General features: G+C 33.4%; 1 protein-coding gene across 6 annotated transcripts in view; it reads left to right on the top strand.

Moving 5' to 3' along the window:
- The window catches only part of LOC123259571 (obscurin), a 40767-nt gene continuing 21259 nt past the window's right edge, over positions 1-19508 (top strand). Inside the window, exons 1-13 of one of the 6 annotated variants that reach the window (XM_044720150.1) lie at positions 1-6006; positions 6256-6371; positions 8393-8548; positions 10225-10353; positions 10501-10671; positions 11503-11572; positions 11648-11743; positions 13764-13856; positions 14854-15018; positions 15882-16019; positions 16102-16570; positions 18083-18334; positions 18586-18621. In XM_044720150.1, the coding sequence (XP_044576085.1) occupies positions 1387-6006; positions 6256-6371; positions 8393-8548; positions 10225-10353; positions 10501-10671; positions 11503-11572; positions 11648-11743; positions 13764-13856; positions 14854-15018; positions 15882-16019; positions 16102-16570; positions 18083-18334; positions 18586-18621 (6511 nt within the window). In that variant the 5' untranslated portion in view covers positions 1-1386. Of the gene's footprint in view, positions 6007-6255; positions 6372-8392; positions 8549-10224; positions 10354-10500; positions 10672-11490; positions 11573-11647; positions 11744-13763; positions 13857-14853; positions 15019-15881; positions 16020-16101; positions 16571-18082; positions 18335-18585; positions 18622-19508 lie in introns of all 6 variants that reach the window. The other 5 variants (XM_044720148.1, XM_044720154.1, XM_044720152.1 and 2 more) reach the window with 5 other exon arrangements.

Below are 19508 nucleotides of genomic sequence, written 5' to 3'. Positions count from 1 at the left end.
TAGCCACTTCTTATTTCTAGTAGTCTGGCTACGTACGACCGTACGTTCGCCGTCTTTAATCCTCATAAATGTTTCGAATTAAGTCTGCTTCCATCAATTATCATCACTAAACATTTTTAATTAATCCAAAAAATGTCTCAAGTACTGTAAAAAAATTTTAAAAAATAAAAAAGCCAGTTTGTCGACGTAAAAGTGATTTTTGGAAGATACTAAGCGTGATTTTTTCGGTGTTTGTTAAACAAAGTGATCGAAAAATGATTAATTTTAATTGAAGATTCTCCGAAGCAAGATCAAACTAAACTACTCGTGTAGTTTTAAATAATTTCGAGTGTAAAATAGAATGTACGTCCAGAAACGCGTGGAGAAAGCCGCAAACCCAAAAATAAACTTTAAGCGTTATTTCCTTGCGGGAGGTAATGCATAAAGTTGAGTGAACTGTCCCAATAGGAATAGGAGCGATAAGATTATTTTCTAGCATCATTTCCGGGTAGTGTTTTGTCTGAGAAATTATTATTGAAAAAAGATCAAAGCGCAGCGCCGGGAAAACAATTAAATTAAGAAGATTTTTTGAGAAAACAATTATAGATTTTTGAATGTCTTCGCCAGGCATGATTAACTCCGACGAAACGGACTGATATGAAGCGTAATCTCGAACACATGTGAGAATTGGAGCCGAGAATTGGTGCCGAGGTTTTTAGCGGGTAAATTGTGCATAAATTTGTTGGGTCGAGGCTTACTCGATTAATGTCACACGGGCATTGTTCCAAATTCATAATGAATGAATTCTTAAATCACGGAAAATAATTGACGATATTGTAAATAATAATAATTGATGAAGAGTTTTTGTCAAAATGTCGCACAACCGGAGCTTCAACATTGTGTTTTGCGATTGTTTGCTTCTCATGTTCAAGAAGACAAACAATAAGAACAAACAGTAAGAAGTAATTGTCAAATTTCGTTGGCTGTTGGTCAAAAAATGGTGATGGTTTTTCTTTTGAAAAAAGAGCTTCGGTGATGTGTGCAAAAATAACAAAAGCTGAGTCCGAATTCAGGAATTTCCGAGATCTGGGAGGTAATTGACAAGGACAAGGCCACTTAAAAAAATATTACACGTGGAAATATTTTGAAGAATGATAAAAAAATTATTGTACATTAAAAGGAAAATTTTTGATAATAAAAATGAAGTTTGATCTTTGAAAATATGATTAAAATTTTTTAAAAGATATTGAGTAATTGTTGAAGCTTATTGTTTTTGAAGTTGATTGCGAACAAGGTCAGAAAACGATAATGTATCTGTTGATAAATGAATCAAACAATAACCAAAGAAGAAAACCACAATGAAGTGATGGATCAAAACTAGGGAAAATCACAAAGAAATAACCAACAATGTCATTCTGTAGGATTACGGGGAGGAGCCGTGGCCTCCCCAAACCGAATTATTTTCCGTTGTTGCCTCCAATAAGTCCAGCTGACGCGAAAAGGTTTTGCCGAATAACAGGTAAGTCATACGGACTGCCGACACATCATTACATTCCGGTTTTGTTGGGTGTGCACAAAACAGACAAGTCCAAATGCCGGGTCACGAACAATAACTCTGGAGTTCATCACCAATTTACAGCCGGGTTAATCCTGGGAGGAGACAAAAGAAAGCATGTCGTCTTGAAGGACTTTAGATACGTTTTTCCAGTTCTGGAGGGCGACGGAGAGCAGCAGAAAGCTTTGAGAGAACTTTTGAGCACAAAAGAGCCTCTGGGTGACAGCGAGGAGAATTTGAAGTTCGTTTACACCGTCAATGAGCGGCGTACCAGCTTGGTGTTTCCGGCACAATTGGAAGCAGCGGTGAGGGATGGAGATGTCAAGGATGTGATGCTGTCCCGGGACTGTGATACTGTTTTGCTGAGGCTGAAGCAGGGGAAGAATTTGGCTGTTGACTTCAGAGACTTCGATAGTAGTCTGGAGAGCCTGTACGACGGCTTGGGCCCGAGGGAGGACGTTTTGAAGGAGAGAGAGAGACTGGAAGCTGCTGCGAGGAAGCGCAAGAAGAAAAAAGCCAGTGGGCTGAACTACGCCAAGAAAATATTCGAAGACAAAGAGAAGGCTGATGAAGCCGAGGAGGTCAAGAGCAAGAAAATCAAGTTGAAGATCATCAAGGAGGAGCTCAAGGAGGAAGTCACTTGGAAACACGTTGATTTGGATCTCGCGAGAGAAGGAAGGAGTCAAGTGACTTCTATTTTGAATCAGGAAAGCTTGAACTACTCGGTCACTACTTCCTGCAACCTTGAATCTCTTGTCAGCAGTTCTGAAGCTAAAGGATTGCCGGTTGTTGATAAATTGCCAAAAGCGGTTCAAATTCACGCTGAAAGGGTTGACATTGAAGCTTCGGCTTTTGGAGTCGTCACTTCTCCAATTTCTGAAGAAACTGGAGGACTGGAGGCTATTGCGATCATCAAGCCTCTGACACCTTTGAACGTAGAACCAGATCCTAAGATCCGAGAAGCTTTAATCGGATTAACTGCAGAAGAACTGGAGGAGACGGCTGATGTCAAAGATAAATTTTTGAACGCCGGGAAAGAAGCGCTGGAAGTCTTGCCGAGTGTTGAAGAAATTTCCAAGCTTGTAGAAAATGTCGCAAAAGGCCAGAAGCATGAATTACACAAGGTTAAGGGCTTGAAGATTGATATCGAGTCTGCGCAGAGGTTTGTGACGGGAAAAACTATTGAAACGCCCAGCGGTCCGGTTTTTGTACCAGGACAGACTTTGCAGACTCCGAAAGGACGAGCTTTTGTCCCAGGCTTCACGGTTAGCACTCCAAATGGTCCAGTTTTGATCCCCGGGGAAATAGTTTCGGTGAAAGAAGATACTAAGGAGACTTCTGTGTTTGTTGTAGGACAAACGCTGGAGACAAAAAACGGGGTTAAGTTTGCTCAAGGACAAACTATGCACACGAGTGAAGGAGCTAAATTCGTGGAAGGCCAAACTGTATTCACGGAAGAGGGTCCCAAGTTTGTTGCGGGCCATTCTGTGTCGCAAGATCACTTTGTCACGGGACAAACGATTGTCACTGAATCGGGAGCTCAGTTTATGCCTGGACAGACAATAACTAATGAACTTGGCGAGCATATTTTTGTTCCCGGGCAGAGTGTCAAGTTTGATGAAGTTTGGAAGTTCGTTCCTGGGCAATGCATGATTTCGGAAACTGGACAACCGGCGTTTGTTCCCGGAAAAACGATGCAGACTTCTTCAGAAGGAATGAAATTCGTACCCGGGCAGAATGTGACTGGTAAATCTGGAGAAGAACAATTTGTGCCTGGAGTGACTTTGGAGTCAAAAGAAGGCCCTAAATTTGTTCCCGGAACGACTTTGAACACTCCTCAAGGTCCTAAGTTTGTTCAAGGAATGATTATGAAGACTCCTGAAGGCGAGAAGTTTGTCCCAGGGTCAACAGTAATTGGAGAAGGAGACAGCTTTGAGTTCGCGGCTGCCAAAAGTCTTAAAGAAGTGACATTCTTGGAAGCTGGACCCGTGGGGATTCCAGTAGACCCCAAAACTGCTACTGCTGTGTCTTTGCAGCAGCAGGAAATTTTCGGACACATGGTCCAAACCGAGCATGGAGTCGAGTTCATCCCTCAGTCGCAGGAAATTCCAGAAGGGAAACGAATCGTTCCTGGCCAGCTGGTTCGTGGGGGGAAGGAAGGACCAAGGTTTGTTCCTGGAATGATGACGGAAGAAGGATTTTTGCCGGGGCAAATAGTGATCACGGAGAAGGGAGATCAGTTTGTACCAGGACAAGTCGTAGAGACGAGCACGGGGCCTAAGTTTGTACCCGGAAGAATGGTAGAGACTAGAACTGGCCCGAAGTTCGTTCCTGGACAAACGATGGAAACAGAAGAAGGTCCTCGGTTTGTTCCGGGGCAGATAGTCCAGACAAAAGTCGGCCCTACGTTCATTCCTGGACAAGTTATATCCACTGAGAACAAAGGCTCTCGCTTCGTGCCTGGCCAGGTTGTGGACACTCCAGACGGGCCAAGATTCGTCCCAGGAAGAGTCGTGGAGTCCGGAGAGCTGGGAGTGACCTTTGTTCCCGGACAAATCGTCCAAACTGAAGAAGGACCTAGGTTTGTAGCTCCAGACCTGATGGACACCCCGGAGGGAGAGCTGGAGTTCTCTGTTCAAGGCTTCGAAGTGACTCCCGAAGAATTGGCGCTTCTTCGCCCGAATCACTTGCAGTACAACGCAACCTCTAAGAACCACCACGAACCCATGAGCATCGACGCGCGAATGCTGAGACAGTTGTCCGAAGCTGGAATGTCTTTAGGAAGAAAAATATCTGCTGTTGTACCGAATGTCAACGTCGACGTCGACCCCACAGCAGTTGCTCTTGAAAACGCTCTTGTGATTGCAGAGAAACTTGGCCTCAGAGGCGATGCTGCGGTTAAGATGGCCCAAATAGTTTCGACGGTTTCCCATCTGGCGACAAACATCGTCAACGAGTACCAGAACAGTGACAAGCCTAACTTTGAAAGTTTCAACAATAGCCACGATTCAAAACTCCTAACCAACGGAGTTCACAACCAAAACGGCCACTCGGAAGACGAAGAGTGGCTTCACGAGGCAGTAAAAGGCGCAATTGCAACTGCGATCCTTGCAATTACCGACCTTGAAGATCCTGCAAGTGATGATAAGTCCTACGTGCTGTCTTCAATCAGCGAAGCCTTCAACGTGTTTCTTCGGCAAGGTTCTTCGTCGATAGAACACTCGGTCGAGCAGGTTCTGAAAATCCTCACAGTTCCCCAAAGCAGGACCGCTTTGTGCCAGACGGCAGTTATTGATCTCCTAGAGTCGACCAGCAACAAAGTAGACCTTCTGAAGTCCACAATCGTCCGGCAGTCTTTGAAAAGCGACACTGTTCTGGAGCGTCTCTCAGCTGTGCTGGAAGAAGAACACGGAAGTGACTTGGTAGGTTCAGCTTTTCGCGCCGTCTCGAAAGACGATCCAGAATTGGTGTCCCGGGTTTTGGAAAAAGTGTCCAGAGAAGTCGCGGGGGTCGCTACTGAACGCGAAGCCGCAGAGACGGTCCACAAAGCAATCGTTCACGCAGTTCGCGAGTCCAGCGAGCTCCAAGTGAAGGAACTGCTGAACGACGGCTACGACGGCAACAACAATAACAATGACAATTTGAGGGAACTGATCCTCCAAGCAGTCGGATTGGCGCGTGCTTTGGGGATGTCATCAACAGCAAGCAGCCTGCTGACTGTGATAAGCGACGAAAAGTCCTCCAAGCTCTTGGCCAATGACAGAGTCACTCTGGACATCCTGAAGCGCTTGACGGTGATGCGAAAGCTAGCTGAGGAAAGGCCACAGTTCATCGCAGCTCTAAGGGACCTGACCAGTGACCCGGACATGGCGAGATCTGACCCTCATTTGAGGACCCTGGTCCGAGAAAGCGCGGCTTTGATGATCGTTCCAGAAGACGCTCCTCTTCAGTCGTCCGTTGACGTACCCACGGCTCTACTAAACGCGGAGAACAGCCTGGCGATTGAAGACTTCTTGATAAGGAAGAGCCATCGTCCCTCGACGATTTTTATGATCTTGAAGCACGGGCTCCAGGCTGTTGTTCCAAGAGAAGCTTCTCGCGCTGTTCTGACCGGGCAAGTCGCCTACACGGTGCTGGACGAAAACGGAATCACTCATTTCGAGCCCCTGCATGTCTTCAACGCTCTGAGACTTAACAAGCCTACGGCTCACAGGTTCTCGATGTACGCCTGTCCCGTCGCGGGGGAGGACGACTTCGAGCTTGAGTCGGTCGCTTCTTTTGGGAACTTTAATGGGAATCCTTACACTGACTCGGTTAGTAGCCTTTCGTCAGCTAACGGGCGGTACTATTCTTCCCAGGACTGCTCCAGCGGGGTCACGCTGACGAGATCCGACAGGACGCTGGAAAACTCTGTCAGTCGGGAAAACACCCCCTGCTTTAGACGGCTTAGTTGTCGCTACCTAGATGACAGGGTAATTGCTTGTTGCTTATTTAGTTTTTTAATTATTAATTCTAGACAAAGATTTAATCATCGTTACTTGATAGCAGGAAGTCAACCACTTGTTAATGGTGACTATAAATAGGGCGGCTTAAATAGACCAAGCCGGGATTGGAAATGTCATCTTGATGCGTTGATACCCTAGCTATAAAACAAATACAACTGCTGGTCCATCTCAAGATTTATTTTTGATAGATTTTTATTTTCGGTTTTTATGCTACAGGGCACGCTGGACAACTTTATTGTTGTCAAGGACCATGTCTCCGAGGAGGACGCCGGGTTTGCTGTGAAGATCGGAGAGATTGTCGAGGCGATTGAGTTCTCTGAAGATCTCAATAAGTGAGTAGATACTGTGGAAAAATTTTTACCATGCATGGGAACGTAAAATTTATTTTTGAAAGTAATTTTTCATAAATAATTAGTTTGATTGATTTATTTTGACCTAGCTTTTATAACCGTAACTATTTTTAGGGTGTTTATTTTTGAATTGGCTTTAAATAGCTATTATACCATGGAGATTTAAATTTGTCTTATAACTTACAACTAACAAAGTAACCTTGATTTGACCGATGAGTGGCATCCATACAAGTTTGAATTAAATTAAATAAATATTTAGACAATTATCGCATAATTTTATTATTTAAGTCTTAAAAAACAGCCGAGCTTTATTGCTTTTGGCAGAGACGAAGTTGCGAAAAAAAATTTTCATTTTTCAATGACAATTTTTTAGAACAAGTGGAATTAAAATTAGCGAATTACAGTTCGAGGAACTGGAGGTATTTCTGGAGCGATTTTCGTTAAATTTTTCCGTGATATTTTTTTAACAAGTGATAAAAAAAAAGTACGAGGTGTTGAAGGCTTGTTTGGATAAAAAATGATGACAGAAAATAAAAAGTAATTGAGGAAGAAAGAATGGGTTGAGATTGTGTGTTAAATATAATGTTTATTTTCGCGAGTATTTTTACGGAGGTTTATATTTTCTTTATTTGATTCTGTTATTTTTTGAAGCTTGAGTTAATAGCGGGAGTTGATATTCGGGTTAAAAAAAGCCCCGCTTAGAAACTTAATAATAAGCTGGGTTGAATGAAAATATTTTTAATATTTTAAATATTCAATGAGTATTTAAAGCTAATTGAGTTAAAGTTCTTTGAACTTTTTATATTTTTTAACGTGTAAATTATTTTTGCTTGAAGCTTTCGATTGAAAAAATAATTCGCTTTAAAAATTGCAACTGTTTGTATGAAGGAGTATTCTGGTCTAGAAGCTTGAATTTAAGGTAATTTTTTAAGTGCAGTAAAAAAAGGCAATCAATATTTTTATTATTCATTTTTTTATAAGATATTTCAAGATACAGAAAAAGACGTGAAAAAATTCAAAATTCAAAACGTTAGCAGCTAATAAAGTGGGGGCTTTCAAAAAATTGGCACGCGACCATACCCACAATTCCAACCCTCCTAGCAATCTGGGAGAAAGAAAAAGATTGTTTATTTAGAATAATGCCGCTGTCGTACTAACTAAAGAAAAGTTGAAAAAAAAAATTTTTACAAAATGGCACCTGAAAAAAAAATAATTTTGGTACCACCTTTTTTGAGTTTTCCGAATTTTTCAAAAATAGTAAATATTGAAATTTGGGGATGAGGATACTTCATGCGATCGAGAAGCGTATAAAGAAGACTTAAACTAAATTTCAAGTAATTCGGTTCAGTAGAACTGGTGAAATCGTGAGCATCGTTTTAAAAAAGACACGAAAAAAGAAAACTCGAAAAATTACAGTATATAATGCAACGTGGCGCTTCGTGATGAAAACTAGAAAAATTACAGTTTCGGATTGTAATTATTACAGATTTTATAAGAATTACATTGTAGAATGTAATATTTACATTGAAAGCTCTGAGTATTAAATTAAAAAATTGAATTCAGAAAAATGTTATTTCAAACTGTAATTTTTCTAGTTTTAATTACGTCTGGACCGATTTTACATTTTATACTGTAATTTTTCAAGTTTTCTTTTTTCCGTGGCAGTTTCAGGAAAAACGCGTTAAGTTTCTCGCAGTCTAGTTCCAGCCGGGCCGGTTTGGATGCCGCGTAAGCAAAACAGCCATTTCTCCGAAAACAATTTGAATTTTCTAAAATTCTCCAAGAGACATATTCTTAAAGGATTAAGCTTTGAAAATATAAAAAAAAAAATCATTTTTTTCAAATTTCTAGACCATAATACCCCCTTAACATTATATTTTTAAACATGTAAATTATTGTTGCTTAAAGCTTTAAATAGAAAAAATAATTCGCTTTAAAAATTACTACTGTTTATATTAACGCTTGTTCGCGAAATAAATTTTATCAAGCAAGTTAATTTTTAGACGGAAAAAAATGGACCCGGATTTGGAGATAGGCGAAGTAGGCGCCTGCTTAGATAGCTCTGCAGCCAGGCACAAACTGTCAGTCAGACCTAAAAGAAGACACGTCGACCCGCGATCTCGTGTCATCACCAGGTCTAATTCCGATTCAAATATTAGGTATAGTATGTGTTATATAAATATATAAATGTTGGATTATTGGAAATTGATAAGCGAGTCGTTGGCCTCGTAAGTTTTACTCGGATTATTCGGAGTTAAAATAGCCCGCGAGGAGAAATTTAAAAATACTTTCCGATGGTTAAAATAAATTTAGTTATTGTAAAAAATGATAAACAACAACAAAGATCAGTGAACTTGTTGATTCACATGCTGAAATAATTGTAACAAAACAGCCCTGTGAAATAACTGTCGGCAAAATGCCCAAGAATTTTATATTATCAATCCTGTAAGCGTAATTTTTTAAATTTAATTTTTTCTGGTTATTTTTTATTCTTAAATATTTTTTTTAAGTTTTAAATAAAATTATTTTCAATTAAAAAATAAATTTTTCAGAGGAAATTTAGTGACGAAAAATAGTCTAGACAAGAGAATGTCATCAGTTTGTCATCGTTTATTAAAATTAAAATTAATAGAGACGTCTAAAATCATAATGATAAGTTAAAATTATTAGCCGTCAATTATAAAACCTTGAGACGTCTCGTATAATAATTAGCGATATAATTTAAACGGTGTATGAAGAAGGGGGACGAAATAAATTTTTATTAAAAATAAAATCGAGGTGCGAGTGTGAGGTTCAAGAGCAAGTGGCATTTAAAGAATGTAGAAATAGAGAGTATGCATTCCTGAGCTTTGATTTTGGCATCGTCAACAACCGACAATTGGAGTAGCTCACACCGATCTAAACTAAACTCAAGTTAAATAATATAAAGCGGGCGTAAATCATTTAACGAGGACGATTTGATGGAAATTGCTTTTATAGGCTGTAAGCTATGGATATTATACTTTATTGTCGAGGACTATTATTAAATTATTATTGGCTTTCCGTCAATTTAATTACAATGTAATTTATAATTGCAAGAGTCAATTTAAGTGATTAATTATTTGTTTCCGGTAATTTGTTAGTTTTTATTATTAGACAAGTTATTTTAGCGAAGCGCTAAAATTTCGAAGAAATAAACTATTATTTTGATATAATACTAAAGTTAACCGACTTTTCTCGGTTTTTTATTCTTTTCATTATCAAATTAAAATTTTTAAATATTTTTTAAAAATTTCACTTAAAATTTTTCAAGTTTCCTTGTATCCTACAAGCGAAATTTTTTTTCTTCATTTTTTCAATAAAAAAAATTAGAGCTAAAAAATATTATTTAAAAATTTCACTTAAACTTTTTCAAGTTTTTTACAAACGAAATTTATTTTCTTAATTTTTCCAATAAAATAAATTAGAACTAAAAAAATATTTTTTTTTAATTTCACTCAAAGTTTTTCAAGTTTTTTACAAGCAAAATTTTTTTCTTATTTTTTTCTAATAATTTTTTCAATAAAAAAAATTATTAAAATTTTCAGATGTCGGCTAACTTAATTTTCTTTATTTTGATCACCAAAATTGTGAGATCTAAAATTTTTGATCAGTCTAGTCAATTGTATCGTTGATTAATTTAAGAACAAGCAATGTCAAAAAATAGCGGATGAAATGTTTAATTTTTATTTTTATCCTAGGCATTTTTGACTCCCTAGATTTTAAAATCCCAAAATTTTTGTTGGATGTTTAAAAGTTTAATTTAATAAAATCTAAAATTAGTATGAAGTTAAAAGTGTTTGTTTATTTTTTGCAGAGCACTTGTAAAAAAAGTTGATGGAAAACAAGGATGGCTGCCGATGTCAATTTTAATGCAGACAGCTTTGAGTGAAGACAGTTCAACGATTACTAGTCATCGACCAGAAGATTCACAGTATCGTCGAGAGTAAGATTTAATATACTTCATATGTTTACTTTTTCACTGAATATAAATTATCAATTATTATTAACAAACATTTATTAATAGTTTTAAAAATAATAAAATAAACATTTTTTTTTGGGATAAAAATAATTGTTTTTTTCTTTGCAATAGAGCTGTCGTGAAAGAACTGGTGGAAACAGAAGAAGAATTCGGCAGAGATCTCCAGCAAGTGGTTGAGCGGTATTTGAAGCCGCTTGACAATGCCGACGTACCAAGAAACGTCCGTGACAACAAAGAAATAATCTTCACTAATTTCAAACAAATCGCTGATTTCCATAACACGTAGGTACACATTATACATAATTTCATAAGCACACCCACTCTTACATCCAATCACTATGATACTAAAATTAGCCGAAATTTAAAAATTTTATTTTTATTTCAACTGATAAAATTTTTCACTTTTATTTTTTTTCTTAAAAATTCATTAAAAAAAAAAATAAACCTTAATAATTATTATAAATAATTAAAAATTATTAATAAAAATTTCTATTTTTTTTAACTATTAAATTACAAATAAAAAAATATTTTTAAAAAAGTTTCACAGATAATTTTTCAAATTTTCTACATGTGAAAATTTTTCTTCTTTATTTTTTTCAATGAAAAAATTTATTAAAATTTTTAGATGTCGGCTAATTTAATTTTCATCCAATCACTTTACAAATACAAAACAGTATCTATTATTTACTGTAACTTGATCATTAAAATACAAACGCAAAAATACATTACATTTTAGTATATATTAGCGAAGAAATTCAACTCGTAAGTCTAAATGTGTGTGTTTGTTTTCGTCTTTATAAAAAATAATTTCTAATTTTTTATTGCAATTTGGTTTGTATGACACCCAAAATTAAAAAAAAAATAATTTCATTCTCCAGCCTTGATAAGTATTTGTACATAAAATAGCTTTAAAATTTGCTGATAGAAATTTAAAAAGATTTTTGTATATAAAGTTGTTTTCTTCCCGAACTAAAATTATTTTCTGACAAACTATCGATTAACGAGACTTGGTATCGATAAGGGTTTGTAAAGTGAATAAAAAGGCCCGAATGGTTAGGAGTGATTTGAATTTCGCATGATATTAATTCCGGCCTTACTTAGATCGTTTGGCAGGGTATTAATCGAGGGTGTCAAGTACTACGCGGACCAGCCACGGATGCTGGGCAAAACATTTCTTAGATTGGTAAGTTTTTTAAAATCTAATAAAATTTCTCTTGGATAAAATTTTTTTCAATATTGTAATTTATTTTTGTTTAAGGAAAGGGATTTTGACAAGCATGTCGCTTACTGCCGAGATGAACCAGCGGCACAAGAATTTCTTCAGACAAATCCTGAAGTTCGTGATTATTTTGAGGTAAATTTTCTGTAAATTAAAAGTAACAATTTTTATTATATTTTAATAATTAAATTTAATTAAATAGTAATTATTATAATTTAATATAAAATATTTAATGAGCGGCATGATGGCCGAGCGGATTAAGTCATTATCCCGTTAGTTCGCTCGCACATCATGCCGTGAGGCGAGGGTTCGAGCCCCGACGGTTGTTCGAATAGTTCCAACACCAACCGTCGGGGGTCGCTCCGGTAGCCGAACTGTACTGGCATGGGTTTTCTCTGTGGTTTCCCCATTGCCACTATTCCAACAACCGATAGAAAGGGGTGAGGAATAGGGTAAATACAGTACAGAAAGCACAAGTCGGTCCACAGCCGCGTGATAATAATAAAGAGTTGAGTATACAAATGTGCGAAAAATAAGGTTGATTATGTAGTGAAAATACAGAAGTGAAAAGAGGATGTGCTGGGGTCCAAAAAAATGGAATGCGACAGCTACTATCTACCCAGCCTTGTAAAAACCAAGAACGGTATTATACAAGTAAAGATCGAAATAAATATAAAATATTTAAATATTTTCTGTGCTTTATCTCCGTCGGTATTAATATCTTCAGAGAGCTTTTAAAGCTCAAGAAGAAATCTTCTTCTACATCAGCCGCTAAAAAAAGTCTGATGTAATTTAAATTTTTTCTTCTAATATTAAATACAAAAATTTTCTATCAACAGTACATTACAATTAATTATTTAACAATTAAAAAATTTTTTAATTTATTTTTTTCAAATTTTTTAAAGAAGAAATGTTGAAAAAATAATTTAACTGTAGATAAAGCGGGTTTATTTATTTATTATTGTTATTTAGATGTTGATGAAAAAAGCAAGAATAATATGAATAAAAAAATTTATAAAATTACATAATAAGGAACGAGTAAACGGGCGTAGATCCAGCGACCGAAAATAGTGTCGTTTATTTTTAACCGAACCATCATTCTGTCTATCTCTCCACGCAATGTCTCTGGCATTTTGCGTATTCAATCGTAAGAAAAACTCGCTAAAAAATAACCAAACAAATAAATAAAATAAAATAACAGCATTTTATCAATCAACAATCTAAGTAGGTTACGTCTAAATTTACCCGGCGTCAAAGTTGTGAAGAAATAAAATAAAAATTTTAAAAAATAGCCGGACCAGTGGCTGCAAAAAATAAAAAAAAATTCTAGCGCTTAATTTTGACAAGTAAAAAACAAGATATGGAAGAAATAAAGACAAAAACGGCGCCTAGATAATTTATATTTTTCTTCTCTGTTTGTGCGTGGTCAAGTCTTGGCGTGGAAGCTAAGTTTAGCAGTAGCCGCATTGGCCTAACAGAAGAAATAAAATAATCTGTTGACTAGCACGGTGGTGATTTTGTGAACCACGGATCTTCTGTGAATCCCAACAGTCTGCGAGCAGCAACGTAACATCCAACTATTTTTTCTTCTTCTTAAGATTCGTTGTTTTTTTTTTTTTGTTTTTAAGTATCAGTAAAGGGTGATCGGCCTTTTATTTTAGATAAAACAGGTGCTTTTTTATTATTTTACTTTATCTTGCTCTTTTTAGCTTCATTTATTTATCTTTTGGGTACTAATTATTCAAAAAAGTGAAAACATGAGTGACGTGACCGGCAATCACATGGATCAGAAGCATCTTGTGAATTTAGTGCATCTTAATCTTATTTTATAACTTTTACTTCTTTTATTTGTTCATTTTCATCTTCTGTGTCAACTGGACACGACAAGCGCCAAAAATAATGCGAATGCGTCGCCAACATACAATTCTCACGTCTCGAATTACAATTTAATCTTAATATTAAATTTTAACTATTAAAAAAATTATTTTTCCGCATCAATTACTTTATTTATTTAATGTGTTGATTATTTGTGAAATAATTATTAAACAAGTGAAGAAAGTGCAAAAAATTATTCTATTAATTTTTGCACTAAAAAAATAAAAATTAGTGAGTGATAAATTTAATAAATATATGTATTGTTATTTTTTTTATTCAGGAATTGAGCCAGACTCTTGGAGACGATAAAAGCGTGTCGGAACATCTTAAGCTTCCGATACAACGTATTAACGACTACCAGCTCCTATTGAAGGTAACAAAAAAAATAATTAATTATTTATTTATTTAAAATTTAACTAAGTAAATAATTAATTTGAGAAATTAATTATTTATTTATTTTGTTGAAATTTATTTATCAATGAAGAGCTTAGAAATTATTGTCTTCTTTAACAAGTTAATAGGCAAATGTTTAACAAGACACTTGTGATAGAGTAATAAATTAGATTTGGATAAAGACCAAAAAATAGTAAATTTGTAAGGAGCTTATTACCGTCAGTTTGTTTTTAAAAATCATTTATTTATTATTTATTGCCCATTATAAACTGTACTTGTTATTTAATATCTTGAGAAAGAAGAGTTTGATGGAAAAACTCTGACTCTGACCCATATTTAAATTTAAAACCGGTGAGAAGACAAAAATACCGTGCCCTTGATCAGAAATTTTTTGAGTATTTTTAAATAATTCTGGAATTGAGTAAGTTATTTATTTATACTTCTGATATTTTCACAAATATTTGTAAGCTAGCGTAATTTTTCCGAGTAAATAATTATGAATTAATTTACTCGGTCGCCAGAATCCAGCCTCGGGCTTAATTTAAATTCACAGTCGTAAATATAAATTATTGTTTTATTTTAGTACTAGGATCTAGAAAATAATATTTTTAGTGTTTACTATAAAGGATTTATGAAATAATATTGTACTAAGATTAATTATTTGAATCAATAGTAAAGTGAAAAATAACAAAATTATGTTTAAACATTTATCTGAGTTTAAATTGAGTAGGCGTGTACGGATTTAGCGGACGGAGAAGCGGGTCATCTTCATGGCGAATTATTTTCATTGAAATCAGACATTTTAATTCGGTTGGATTATTTACTTTTAAAACTATTGGTATTATTTTAAAGACATCAATTTTTAATTTATAAATAAAATTAATATAAAGTTAAATTAAAAAAAAAAAAATTTTTTTTTTTCAATCAGATTTATAAACAAATTTTTACTGAATGTCTTTATTAATTAATTATTACAGGAGCTGGTTAAATATTCGACTCGCCTTGGCGAAAACTGCGACGACCTCCAGAAAGCACTGGAGTTGATGCTCGGTATCCCTCATCGAGCAACAGATAATAAATTTATCAGTAATATCGAGGGATATAAAGGAAATATTCATAAACTTGGTCGATTATTAACACATGTAAGTTAAATTAATTTTATTTTTAATTTATAATAATAATCATAATTTATCCAATAACCACTTGCCTCTTGAAAAGTGCAATTTCATTTTATCTTGTAATAATTGCTCTTAGAGACATTTTTCTATAATGCTAATAATTTAAACTTATAAAACAAATTAAATTGATTTAATTTAATTTAATTCAAATTTAATTTTAATTAAATTCTAATGAAATGTTAATGCTTTTTTTTCTTTATTTTATATTCTTTTTTCACCTGAAACTAAGTTTAATTGATGTAAATCTAATGTATAAAGCCGATTGGCGTTTGAATAAATAAATAAATAAATTTTTATTTATTTACTTTATATACATCTCAACAGCCTAATGGCCAATAACAAATTTATATTTTCAAGATAGTATTGTTATTTTCATTATTTTGGGAGAAATAGCGTAGAAGTACCGTTTGTGGCAATTTATTGTTCAAATAAACGATAGAAATCAATTTATATTAATAAACCATTACAAACTCAATTTGTTTTAATATAAATTTTTTAAAACTCAACAAAAATATGGTTATAATATTATAATTTTTTATAAATTAATTCAAATGTGAACTAGCCAAAAACGGTGCTAAGGTGGCCAAAACGATACTTCTACCCTATTAAAAATATGAAAAAACTATAGGATACTTTTTTTGTAGGAAATTAAAATTTTTTTAAAAAAGGTCCTTATTGATTTTTTTAATATCTTTAATATTTTAAACAGAATATTAATATAAATTTCAAAAACGCAATATTTTGAATATTATTATTCTTCTTCTTATTATTATTATTTTGTAAACATGGTAAAATTGACGAATAATAATAATAAATTTTTTTTTTAGGAATGGTTTACAGTAATTGACAAAGACGGCAAAAGCAAAGAAAGATATTTATTTCTCTTCAAAGCCCGCATACTTGTGTGTAAAGTACGGCGTATTTCCGAGGATAGATCAGTTTTCGTTTTAAAAGACATAATAAAAGTAATTCCAACAATTAATAAAAATATTTTGAGTAAACTTTGACAACTTTATTATATTTGTTTTGTATTTTATTGTATTTCAGCTACCAGAAGTTGAAGTAAAAGATTATCCAGACGATCAGCGCACATTTGAATTACATAACCCGGGAGCTGGGTACTACCCATTAACTTTAATAGCTCACAAAGACCTCGTAAAAGCTTACTGGTTGAAGGAAATCCGTCAGTACTCGAGTGATTTGTTGGCACTGGCTGAGCACGCGGCTGACGATCTTCAATTGAGTGAAGAGAAAGACACTGAAGATAAAGCCCGAAAGCTCGAGGGAACTAAAATCGATTTACCACCCCAGACTAAGAAGTCCGAGGAAAAGCCGACCAAGATCCCGGTTAAAGTTGAAGCAAAACTTCCGGAAAAAGAAAAAGTCGCTGAAAAGCGGGAGAGCGTGACCAAAGTTGAGGAACTAGAGGCTAAGAAAGTTAAAACTGAAGACACTCAAGCCCAAGAAATGTCTAAATATTCTTCAACTCAGTTCAGCGCTTCCTCCAAAGTCGAAGGTGATTTTTTTTATTTATTTTAATCACTATATTTTTAGGTAGATTTCATAAAAATCCATTGATAAGTTTAGAAATGGCAGCTTTTTAAAATTATGAAAATTACATTTTCGGTGACTTCATTGATGTATATAACTTTTGATTAAAAAGAGATGGCTAATTTTTTATAAATTTATGTGAAAGCTCATGAAATTACCTTTAATTTGACTTATATAATATTGACAATCTGTAGTACAACCGACTTATGAATGTTATTCTGTCGAGAATTCTCAACAGATCCTAATGAAATTCAGTATACAAATTCCTTAGACAATTAGCTTGCATGAGCCTTAAAATGAGCGAAATCCTTCGATTAGTTCAGAAATAGTAGCTCTTCAAAATGATCAAAATACTAACAATTATGTTTTCAGTGACTTTATTTATGTACACTGATGGAAGGATTTGTTTATAGTTAAAAGTATTTGTTAATATTTAACAAATCATTTATTAGAGACCACTTTTTAGTCCTTAACAAATATTTTTTAGTATTTAAAAAGATTTATTAATTTATACTAATAAATGGAATAATACTTATATATCATAAGATGCAGCGTGTTTCGGAGAAGGTTTTAGTATATGATATGTTGGTGATTACTTATCCGGAACTTATATTTTTTGACTTACAAATAATGAATTTTTATTCTAACTAAATTTATTCTATTCGATTGTCATTTGTTTAAAATAAATTTTTTAATTCTATTGGTTAATGTTTATACACTAGGCAGATTTCTTCACTTATGAGACCTGCAATTTCTTTAACTGAAACTTTCAATGCTCATTACAAATTTTTATTTTTCATATCAATTATTGTTAATTTTTGTAAGAAAGATACGGAAATGTTATAATGATTGCACATTGAAAGTTACAATGAATATTAGCTAGAATAATTACATGGATAAAAGGTGCATGCCAATTCGATAGAATTGGGAATCTGTGCAAGTCAAAACAATACTCTAATTAAATTTCAAGTCAAGATCTAAAAATGCAATTCTATAAAACGCCCAGCGGAGCGGGCGAGTAACAGCTAGTATTTAATAAATGAATATCAGATTTATTAAATACAAACAAATAATTTTAAATACTAAAAAATATTTGTTTAATACTAAAAAGTGGTCTCTAATAAATGATTTGTTAACTATTAACAAATATTATTTAATACAAATAAATCCTTCTATCAGTGGATAACTTTTAATTGAAAAAAGATAGCTGATTTTTGATAAATTCATGTAAATTAATAGTTATTTTATCGAAGTTAAGAGTTCAATTGAACCATTTTCAGGCAATGTGTAATACAACCTACTTATGTATGTTATTTTATCAAAAATTTTCAACAGATTCTAATGAAATTCGGATAATAGTTTCTTTCCTAGTTGATCATACTTTTTTTTTTTTTAAAGAAATCTACCTTCCATTCGGGTGTGGCCGAATGGGCTTTTTTATTATTTTTACTGATGTAAATAAATAAAAACAATTTAGAGTACTCGTCAGTGTCGAGCAGCCGAAATGGATCGACTTCCTATGTCGAAACTTCCTCGTCATCGATGGCTCGCGCAGAAAGACGGGCTTCGTCGTCGGTTTACAGCTCCGAAAAAATAACAGAGTCTTCTGGAACCTACGAAACACCCACTGGTGGATCCAATGAGACAAAGATCTCCAAACTTGCGCTCTCTGCTACGGAAACTGGCAAGCCGAAGTTCGTTAAAACGATCGAGGGTATCAGCGCCGAACGTGAGCATATATTTCTTCATTTTATTACTTCTCATCCTCCCTTTGTTTAAAAATAAATTTATCAACATGAATACACAGTGTTGAGGGGAATTATTTTTATTTTTAATTATTTAATGTTTAAAAGTTTTATTTTTCAGTGTTAACAGATTTGTAAATAATTATTTTACCTCCCCCCCCCCCTGATTAATAAATTGAGTTTACCCATAAAAGTGCATCAGTAGCACAATATAAATAAACTTTTCCTGTTCTAGCCATCCATGCAAAACAGGCAATCATTCACGTAATAGGTAATGTGATGAATGATGTAGCTTGCAATAAATCATTTCTTACTCTGCAACTAAGTAATGAAAAGTCATTTAGCAGATATTTAATAATTTTTTTAATTTTTTTAACAAATAAATTATTGCAAAAAACATTATTTAAAAAATTGACATGAAGAAATTTTAAGAAATTCAATTTTTTAAAAATAATTTTTCGGAACAAATTTGTTTGTTAAAAAAAATTAAAAAATGATTAAGACTGCTAACTTTAATGTCATCAATTAATTTAGCAGATACTGAATAATTTTTTTAATTTCTTTAACAAATTAATTATTGCAAAAAAAGTAAAAAAAATTGAAATGAAGAAATTAAAAAAAATTCAATTTTTTAAAATAATTTTTTTGAAAAAATTTGTTTATTAAAAAAAAATTAAACAATTGTCAAGTGACAGTGTCATAAATTAATTTAGCAAATATTGAATAATTTTAAAAATTGTTTTAACAAATAAATTATTGAAAAAAAAATTATAAAAAAAATTGACATGAAGAAATTTTAAAATGCAATTTTTTTTAAATAATTTTGTTGAACAAATTTATTTGTTAAAAAAAATAAAAAAATTGTCAACTGACTGCTAACTTTAATGTCATAAATTAATTTAGCAGATATTTAATAATTTTTAGAATTTTTTTAACAAATAAATTATTGCAAAAAAAATTGACATGAAGAAATAAAAAAAAATTCAATTTTTTTGAACAAATTTAATTGTTAAAAAAATTAAAAAGTTGTCAAGTAAGTGCTAACTTTAATATCATACTAAGTGTTGACGGGTCTTTCATACTTGTAGAAAGCTTATTCATTTTTATTTGTATAAATAAGTATATGTATATATAATATTTCCTGCTTTTTTAAAATAT

Source organism: Cotesia glomerata, linkage group LG2, assembly GCF_020080835.1.
Source record: "Cotesia glomerata isolate CgM1 linkage group LG2, MPM_Cglom_v2.3, whole genome shotgun sequence".
Lineage (NCBI taxonomy): Eukaryota > Metazoa > Arthropoda > Insecta > Hymenoptera > Braconidae > Cotesia > Cotesia glomerata.
This window is presented reverse-complemented; position numbering and strand designations above follow the sequence as displayed.